This window comes from Alnus glutinosa, chromosome 2 (assembly GCF_958979055.1).
Source record: "Alnus glutinosa chromosome 2, dhAlnGlut1.1, whole genome shotgun sequence".
NCBI classification, from domain to species: Eukaryota; Viridiplantae; Streptophyta; class Magnoliopsida; order Fagales; family Betulaceae; genus Alnus; species Alnus glutinosa.
In genome coordinates, this window is record NC_084887.1 from 4,300,097 (window position 1) to 4,308,772 (window position 8,676).

General features: G+C 39.7%; 2 protein-coding genes across 3 annotated transcripts; both read left to right on the forward strand.

The window, feature by feature from the left end:
* Positions 1-539: 539 nt before the first annotated feature.
* On the forward strand, positions 540-4,954 carry LOC133862048 (uncharacterized). 2 transcript variants are annotated; one of them, XR_009899112.1, is made up of 4 exons: positions 540-1,446; positions 2,712-3,245; positions 3,370-3,559; positions 4,406-4,954. XR_009899112.1 is itself a non-coding variant. In XM_062297898.1 (3 exons), exons 1-3 carry the CDS (start codon positions 598-600, stop codon positions 3,478-3,480), a joined length of 1,494 nt encoding a protein of 497 aa, XP_062153882.1. In that variant the 5' UTR covers positions 540-597; the 3' UTR covers positions 3,481-3,560. The 2 variants fall into 2 exon arrangements, 1 of the variants encoding a protein (XP_062153882.1); XM_062297898.1 differs by lacking the exon at positions 4,406-4,954 and having other exon boundaries at positions 3,370-3,560.
* A 1,045-nt stretch (positions 4,955-5,999) lies between these two features.
* On the forward strand, positions 6,000-8,254 carry LOC133861713 (uncharacterized). Its single transcript, XM_062297509.1, has 3 exons — positions 6,000-6,803; positions 7,001-7,531; positions 7,863-8,254. The coding sequence occupies exons 1-3, from the start codon at positions 6,039-6,041 to the stop codon at positions 7,974-7,976; spliced, it is 1,410 nt and encodes a 469-aa protein (XP_062153493.1). The 5' UTR covers positions 6,000-6,038; the 3' UTR covers positions 7,977-8,254.
* The last annotated feature ends 422 nt before the right edge of the window (positions 8,255-8,676 follow it).

Here is an 8,676-nt window from a genome sequence, read left to right on the forward strand (position 1 = left end):
TTATTTCTTTATGAACAAATAGGTCGTATAAAAGTTTGTTTGAATTTGCGATTTTAAAAAGTGCAATCTAAAAAAACGATTTCAAAATGTGCGATTTGAAAAAAAATGATTTTTAAAAATGCAATTAAGCGTTTGCCAAAATCGCAGTTTAACCTTTAAAATAGCAAATTAACTTTTAAAAATCTGCATTTTCAAAAAAGCACACTCTTACATGCAATTTGAAAAAACAGATTTTTTACGTTTTCAAATCGCAATTTTTAAAATCACAGTTCCTAAACGATTTATGTTCTGCGATTTGGTTTAAAATCCCACTTATTATTTTCGAAATCACAATCCCAAACACATCCTCAGAGTTTTTTCATATTTATTTAGTGAACGGACTATTCACTTCTTTTTTATTGTTTTTTCAAAGAATTAATGACGTGAATGCATCTCTAACCGTTCATTTACTACGAACGGCTAAGATTTGAAGAATTACGGGCCCTTGCTATTTCCTAATCCGTTTGCTGTAATTCCAAAAAACAAAAACAAAACAAGAAATAACCGAAGCGAAGAAGTTGGATCAAAATCTTCCTCAGGTAGATCCCTCTGGCATTAATGTCCTGGAAAAAGCCAACGAAACGCAGACTTTCCTTCTTTAAACGCACAATCCGCTATCTTTGTCTTTCTTTCTCTCACTCCCACGCTCTCACTTGCTCGAAAATGCGCCTAATAACGCTACCCAAAACCCTGAATCCCTCGCGCCTCAAAACCCTCCTCTTGATAGTCTCCTTCCTCTTCATCCTCTACCTCCTCTTCAACCGCCACAATTGCCACGCGCCGCCGACCATAATCTCGCGCGCCTCAGATTATCCACTCACGCGCCGACACCTCCTGTTCGCCATTGCCTCCTCGTCCAAGTCCTGGCCCCGACGGAAGCCTTACCTCCGCCTCTGGTACTCCCCCAACTCCACGCGTGCGTTCGCTTTCCTAGACAGCGTTGCCGCCTCCGATGACGGTACCGTCCCTCCGGTCGTCGTTTCCGCTGACACCTCCAAGTTCCCGTATACGTTCCGTGGAGGTCTCCGGTCGGCGATCCGCGTGGCGCGCGCGGTGAAAGAGATAGTGGACCGCGACGAGAAGGACGTGCGGTGGTACGTGTTCGGCGACGACGATACCGTTTTCTTCGTGGACAACCTGGTGAAAACCCTAGCGAAGTACGACCACGCACGGTGGTTCTACGTTGGTAGCAACTCGGAGAGCTACGAGCAGAATGTGAAGTACTCGTTCGACATGGCGTTTGGCGGTGGAGGCTTCGCGATAAGCTACTCGCTCGCTAAGGTTTTGGCGAGGGTTTTGGATTCGTGCTTGGTGAGGTACGCACACTTGTACGGAAGCGACGCTAGGGTTTTCTCGTGCTTGGCGGAGCTCGGTGTTGGTTTAACTCATGAACCTGGGTTTCATCAGGTAAAGATTGATTAAGCATTTTCCAATCAATTAATTTTGAGTAACATTATGAATCGGATATAATTACATTTGTTGTAATGATATGATATAATTATATTATGATTGTTTTTAATGCTCAAACTAAGTTTAATTTATGATAAATAGTCCAATGTAGATGTTGAAAATTAAAAAAATAAAATAAAAGAAAAAACGGAAGTTTTAGGAGACGTGTAGTTTGCTGTCTTTGGTATTAGGTAATTGCAGGGATTAATCTCTGGGGTTGGTCACAACCTTCTACTTAGGTAATGCTTCTTGGGATGACCCAAGTTGAAGAGCCAATCGACCAGCCCCTTTTAAGTTGAGGCGTGGAACACACAGGATGAGTAAATATGTGGTATAGGAGTAGATATTTCTTAAAAATTTTAGTGAATGAGATAGCTGAGAAAATTGGGGTTGTGATTATGCACATGGAACTAATGTTTTATGGATTGGACATGATTGATTAGTTCTTCTGTAATAAACATTAACTGAGTTGGAAGAAGTCTTTGTTAGTAAGCAATGATGAGACAGTTATAGTGCAAAATAATGGTTTTACCCTGTGGATCTCGAATACGAATGCTACTTGCAGTACAATGTATATGGTCTCGACCTGTCAAGGTGTAGCCTAGTGGTCAATGGACGACCTGTCAAGGTGTAGCCTAGTGGTCAATGGACGAGCTTGGGATGAGCCGTAGACTCAGACACCCTGAGTTTGATTCCACACTAGAGTTTTTCTGGATTACCTGGTACACGGTTCTGGTTGGTGTGGTCGTGTATTTAGGGTTTACTCCCCAGGGGTGGGTCCGAAGCCTTGGTGAGGTTCCACATCTCTGTATCAAGGCAGAGTAGGAGTGGAGTGTTGGCACTTTATAGTTCTTGGACCTCCATTGAATCCTTTTTAGTATTTTCTGCCCTTGCTTCTTCCTTTTCTGTATTTGATGATGATGGAATGTTACTGTCTGCCTGATCTACTAGTTATTGGTTTATATGAACATGAACATAGTTACTAGCTAATGTGAGCATGCACCAATAATAGAATTTTTTTTGGTAGAGGTCATTTAGCTGACTGACATGGGTTGGCTGAATAACCTTGCTAGATTCCGAGATCATCTTATTATTTTATCTCAGTTTACTATTTATATTTTTGGACATTCAATTGAGCTTATCTGCTCATCAAGTACAGGACTATTACATGTTGATTGACTGAGTTGTAAAGCCAATTCATGACTCGGTTATATCCATACCAGGTTGATATGAGGGGGAATTTGTTTGGGATGCTGTCTTCACATCCATTATCTCCTCTACTGTCCCTTCATCATTTGGATGCTGTGGAGCCAATCTTCCCTAACATAAGCAGGACTCAAGCAATGGGACGTCTTTTTGAAGCTGTGAATGCTGATCCTGCCAGGATTTTGCAGCAAAGTGTCTGCTATGACCCTTCAAATTCATTGACTATTTCAGTTGCGTGGGGTTATGCTATCCAGGTGTTTGATGGTAATGAATCTCTCCCAGATCTCCTTTCGCTGCAGAGAACCTTTACGCCATGGAAGAGGAGTATCAATATTGATGCTAGTCATTATATGTTTAAAATGAGAGAGTATCCTAAAGATCCATGTAAAAGGCCTGTAATCTTCTTTTTGGAAAGTGTTATACCTGATAAAGGTGTTGTGTGGAGCTACTACACCAGGCATGTGGTGAAAGAGTGTGTCAGACCTAGTGCAGTAAAGAATTTGAAACACATCAAAGTTATCTCTCAGATGCTTGAGCTTGATATTGAACAGGTATTGCTAAACCTGTTTAAATACGATTGATTTGCAATTCATAAGTTCATCATGTGATACTTTCTTCACATATTAGTCATTTGGAGTTAGTGAGGTGTAACAATTGTAATCCTCTTTAATCCAGATGAAGGCTCCACGTCGTCAGTGCTGCAACATTTTGCCCTCCTTTAACGAGTCGATGGTCATTAACATTAGACAATGTGGAGTTGATGAACTAATTTCCATGCATATCTAGCATTTCTTGGGAAGAGGAAACTTTGAAGTACAAACAAAGCTCAGAAAGTTTTGAAGCAGTTTTGGTAGCAAACTGCAAGGTATTTTCTCAGTACTTTTGTTTTTGGAAACTTCTCCGTAAAGAATGATTTGTACTGGACATTTTGAATAACATCGTATAGAGGACTACAATTAAAACTATTTTGATTTTTAAATTAACATGAATAGTTTTCATTTGTAGACTCTAAGATGTCTTCATCCAACCACACAGGAAGAGTGGGTGGTGGTACTTTCCTGTTGAAATCATTTCAATACAAAATTGAGAAATTTAATCAAGAATTTGCAATTAAGTTGAATTAACCTTGTAATACACTTTTTAGAAGTACGTTTTTCCTCACAAGTTGTGTTTCATATTCTAGAAGGTGTAAACAGTACCTTATATAATTTGTTTGCTTTTCTGTACATTGAAATGACTTACCCTATTCTGCTGCAGTTCTTTGAACATAGTTGCAAAATTATGATTATCGGAAATTCAGTGCTATGGCTGGTGATTAATCTGTGTATAATGACTTTCCTGGTTTGAGTGGTTCCACTAAAATTGGATGACCTAATGAAAGTAGATGGAATGTGATACTTTATTCATTGTGGCAGATACTTTATGTTAATGCATGGCCTCTGCTAATTCTCTCTCTCGCTCTCTCTCTCCCCCCCCCCCCTCCTCTGTCTTTTTTTTTTTTCTTGGGGTGGGGGGGGGGGACTAATTTTCCCTTTTCCTTGTTATTCTTTTTCAGAACATAATTCTTAATTGGAGATTGTAGATATGCATACCATTGAACTAATGTTTGCAGAAGTAGTTTATTTCTAGAGATCTGCGACGGGTACGCCATTGAGATTTCCTCAATGTTTGTTGTATTTGCTAACAGCCAAAGTTGCTTCTCTCCTTTCAGGAGGGAAAAAAAGAAAAAAAGGTGCTTGAAGATGGCTGGTGATTTTTTTTCAGCAGAAAGTCCTCTGCCAGCAAATAAGGTGTTTGGCCCAGAAAAGAATTGGCTATTTCCTGATAAGTTCACAGATTGTATTACCTCTGAGAAATTTTGATAAAAAGATACACATAAAGGAAGAATGCTGATTACACGCCAAAGAAGAGAGATGACACTAGTATCTAGCATGAAATGTGCAAGATTTGTTATGGATTATGGTGTATGGTCATGTATTTGGAATTAGTTACTTTTAGATACATCTGATGATGATAGAGCTTATGAAGTTGTTTATTAGTTTTGTTCTATAGAAGAATAATGCCTCATGCATGAGGCTACTAATTTATACAAGGATTGGAAAGATTTTTTTCTCTTCAAGCTATTGTTTTCCTGTGCCTTACCTTCTGTATATTGCGGGGAAGGTTTGGGAAGTGAAGAGAAGAGCAGTTGGTCTTGTACTTGGTTTCTCGGTTATAAAATTAAGAGTAACAAGAACAACCCTTGACATTTTGTACCTTACAGCATGCCTTCATTTTATTTATTTATTTGTGTGTTTTAAATTTTTGCAAATGAAGTTGCGAATTGTTCGGTGGTTATGTTAGTCAGATCCCCTATAATCTACCCTCCAAAGAAGAGGGGCAGGGAAAATTGTCTGGGCTGCGAGAAGGAGCTCCTGTACAATAACCTGGTTAAAGGGTAATAAGAGGGATCTCCAATTGTACGGGATCTCAATCCATTTAAGCCGAATTGTTGGGTGGTAAAGTTTTCTGGTTCTGTTGGTACCACGGACTTTATGCACTAATAAATATTCAATTTTTTCTTCAATTTGGATTGATTCACAACAACTCACGCTAGCTAGATGGATATCATATTCATGGAATTCAAGTCCATATACAGACGTATTTTAGCTTCAAGTAAAGTCGGATCTCCTATAATCTCCTGCCCAAAGAGGAGAGGTAGGGAAAGTTGTAGGGGCTATGAGAAGGAGCTGCTGCATAATAACCTGGGATGGAGGTAATAAGAGGGATCCCGATCCATCTGAGCCGGTGTTCCTTAGGATCATGTGTATTTGCTTATTTTTTACTCATCTTCAAAATCCAAGGGGCTCGGACCTTGCATCCTTGCACATGGGTAGATGGCCTTGGGGCTTGCAACCTGCGAGCGTTGCTGCCCATTTTCATTAATTAAGCAATAATAAGTGAATGGTTTAGTTATTACTCCACTTCAATCTATTGACCAATACTCTCTAACACCTAACGCATAAAGACAAGTAGCCTCCCTCTCTGCTTCTCTCTATCTTTGCTACCAACATCGTCAAAGTTGTTGACTTGACTTGATTCTGATCAGCTAGCCCACCATTTGGACGGCTCTGATCGGCGAAAGAATGGGCTCTTTTGGCTTGTCAACACCTACGGCCTACCCCATATGTTCTCTTTCCACACATGGAGAAGTAACCAACTTAATTAGGACGCCAAGATTTATTATGTCTTGCTTTCGCCGTGAATTGCGGTAGTTTTTACTTGAACGCAATTTGAACGGCCTTTCAGGGTAGCAACGATAATCATCCTCTCCAAAGCCATTTCCTTCACCCTTTCTCCTAAACATGCAGCTTTTTCGATCACCATCCAAAAACCAATCGTCTCGGCTGATAAACCTCGTTATTGTCTTGTCTGCTATATGTATATTTTATCTACTTGTGTCACTATTCATCACCTCTTCAAAGATCGTGCATACATTTTCTTCATCTGGAGGTGTTTATGCACCAACCTCTCTTGAGCATATTGTGTTTGGAATTGCTTCTAGCAAGAACTCTTGGCCTAGGAGGAAAGAGCATGTTCGGCTTTGGTGGAAACCCCGTCAAATGAGAGGCTGCGTGTTCCTCGAAAGCCTTCCGTCCGATGAACAAGCCGAAGACGACGGTTTGCTTCCTCCGGTGTGCATCTCTGAGGACACTTCAAGATTTCGTTACACTTACAGGAATGGTCCAAGGTCAGCAATTCGTGTGGCACGTGTTGTTTCTGAGCTTGTGGCGCTCAACCATCCCGGTGTGCATTGGTATGTCTTCGGCGACGATGACACGGTTTTCTTTCCGGAGAATTTGGTGAAGACACTTTCGAAGTATGATCATGGGCTTTGGTACTACATTGGGGCTCAGTCGGAGATTTTAGAGCACAACAGGGTTTTTGGCTTTGGAATGGCTTTTGGGGGGGCAGGTTTTGCTATAAGTTACCCTCTAGCAAAAGTTTTGGCAAAGGTTTTTGACTCTTGTATAGAACGGTATCCACATCTCTATGGAAGTGATTCAAGGGTCTACTCTTGCTTGGCAGAGCTTGGAGTAGGTTTGACACATGAGCCCGGCTTCCATCAGGTATGAATTTGTTTCGAGTGTTTATTACAAGTTCCTTATAAATTGATGTGGTAGTTCACGTAACAATGTCAGCCACTAAACAATTAAATTTACGTGTAAAATCTTGTGACATTATTAACGGTTATAATTTAACATTAAGTACTCTTTCTGCATTTTTTCTTTTGAATTAATTTTTCATTCTGGTTTGGAAATTGAAGGTGGATATTCGGGGTGATGTGTTTGGTCTGTTAGCGGCACATCCGATGACACCCTTGGTATCCCTGCATCACTTGGATCACATAAGCCCAATCTTCCCAAACATGACAACTATTGAAGCTATAGAACATCTATTTGAAGCTGCAAATGTTGATTCCCAGAGGATCTTACAGCAAACAATCTGCTATGATAGATGGTTTGCATGGACCATTTCCGTGTCATGGGGTTATGCTGTTCAAATATTCCCAAACCATTTATATTTTCCAGATGCTCTCCATGTGCAAGAGACATTCAGGCAGTGGAAAAAGGGAAATGCTTTGGCAGGAGTCTATACGTTAAACACAAGAGAACTCCATCCTGACCCTTGTAGAAGACCTACCATTTTCTTTCTAGATAGTTTATATTCCAATTGGGATGGAATCAAGAGCAATTACAAGAAGTCTTTTGTAAATTGCTCACAGGACATGGCTTCACCAAGGAAACTGCAAGAGATCAGAGTATTCTCACATAAGTTAGACCTTGATATTAAGCAGGTATTGCTAAACAGATTTTGGATATTGGAAGTTCAATTACTTACTTGGATACGGATTTTCAGCAATTTTTTGTTCAAATTGCTAGCAATTCAAGTAAAAAATGTGAGAGAGCTTTTATGGGGTCCACCTTTTCAAACAAGTGAGTAGATTGTCTGAAACTTGTTGGAGCAGATGGGCCCTATAGAGGCTATCTTACATTTGTTGTCTGAATTGCTAGCAATCCGGCAAGCAAAATTGCTGGGAATCTCTGTCCTACTTATGAGCGCTTAGAATGAATGGCATGAAATTATTGTTATTACCAATTTCTGATCCATATTCGCTTTGTATTCAGTTGCAGGCTCCAAGAAGGCATTGTTGTGATGTTTTGCCTCCTTCTGCTGGTCAAGTGATGGAAATTGCAATTAGAGAATGCAAAGAAGAGGAATTAATTCACATACATGCGTAACAGTGTCTGGCTTTTATCATTCAACATAGACAGTAGTAGGGGCACCATTGACCCTAAATTATCATGTTAGAAATCAGGAAGGTCCCTGGCCGGCCTCAGCCATATTGATCATTGTATAGAGAGCTTGGTAGTTTCACATTCGGTTCAGAGCACTTTTGTCATTGAGAATTCCTTCATTGTTGTTGCCTTACTGGGATTTAAGATTATCAGAAGATCCCAGCAGAGCAAAAGCCAAATTCTGATTATAATGAGATATCCAAGATGAAATTTGAGGAATTGTATTGGAAGTATCCCAACTTTGGTTACTCTGAGAAGAATACTTGGTTTTGTTTAACATTTTATCTTTGACTAACTTAATCCTCTACGTATATGTGATAATCAAATTGTTGCCACCAGTGTCGGAGCAAGGATTTTTGTTTAGGGGGGTCAAAATATTTTTTTAGAAAAAATTGTACCATTGGTCTCTGTGATTGGCCTAAATTACAAGTCGCTCACTCTAGTATCAAAATTAATTCAAAAATTCTTATGGTTGACTTAATTTACAAATAATTTCCTAGAGTCAAATTTCATTAAAAATTGACAGATTTGGTTAAACGTAAAGTCAGCACCAATATAAAAAATTATTTTTTGTAAAAAGAAAATTGAAAAAAAAAGGGTGGCTGCCGGTTGCAACAAAGATGCAAGTTTCATGTTCTAACAA

Coding starts and splice junctions, on each gene's coding strand:
- LOC133862048 (XM_062297898.1), top strand. CDS start 598: ATGTCCTGGAAAAAGCCAACGAAACGCAGACTTTCCTTCTTTAAACGC. Junction 1,447..2,711: donor ATGAACCTGGGTTTCATCAG/GTAAAGATTGAT, acceptor TATCCATACCAG/GTTGATATGAGGGGGAATTT. Junction 3,246..3,369: donor TTGAGCTTGATATTGAACAG/GTATTGCTAAAC, acceptor TCTTTAATCCAG/ATGAAGGCTCCACGTCGTCA.
- LOC133861713 (XM_062297509.1), top strand. CDS start 6,039: ATGCAGCTTTTTCGATCACCATCCAAAAACCAATCGTCTCGGCTGATA. Junction 6,804..7,000: donor ATGAGCCCGGCTTCCATCAG/GTATGAATTTGT, acceptor TGGAAATTGAAG/GTGGATATTCGGGGTGATGT. Junction 7,532..7,862: donor TAGACCTTGATATTAAGCAG/GTATTGCTAAAC, acceptor CTTTGTATTCAG/TTGCAGGCTCCAAGAAGGCA.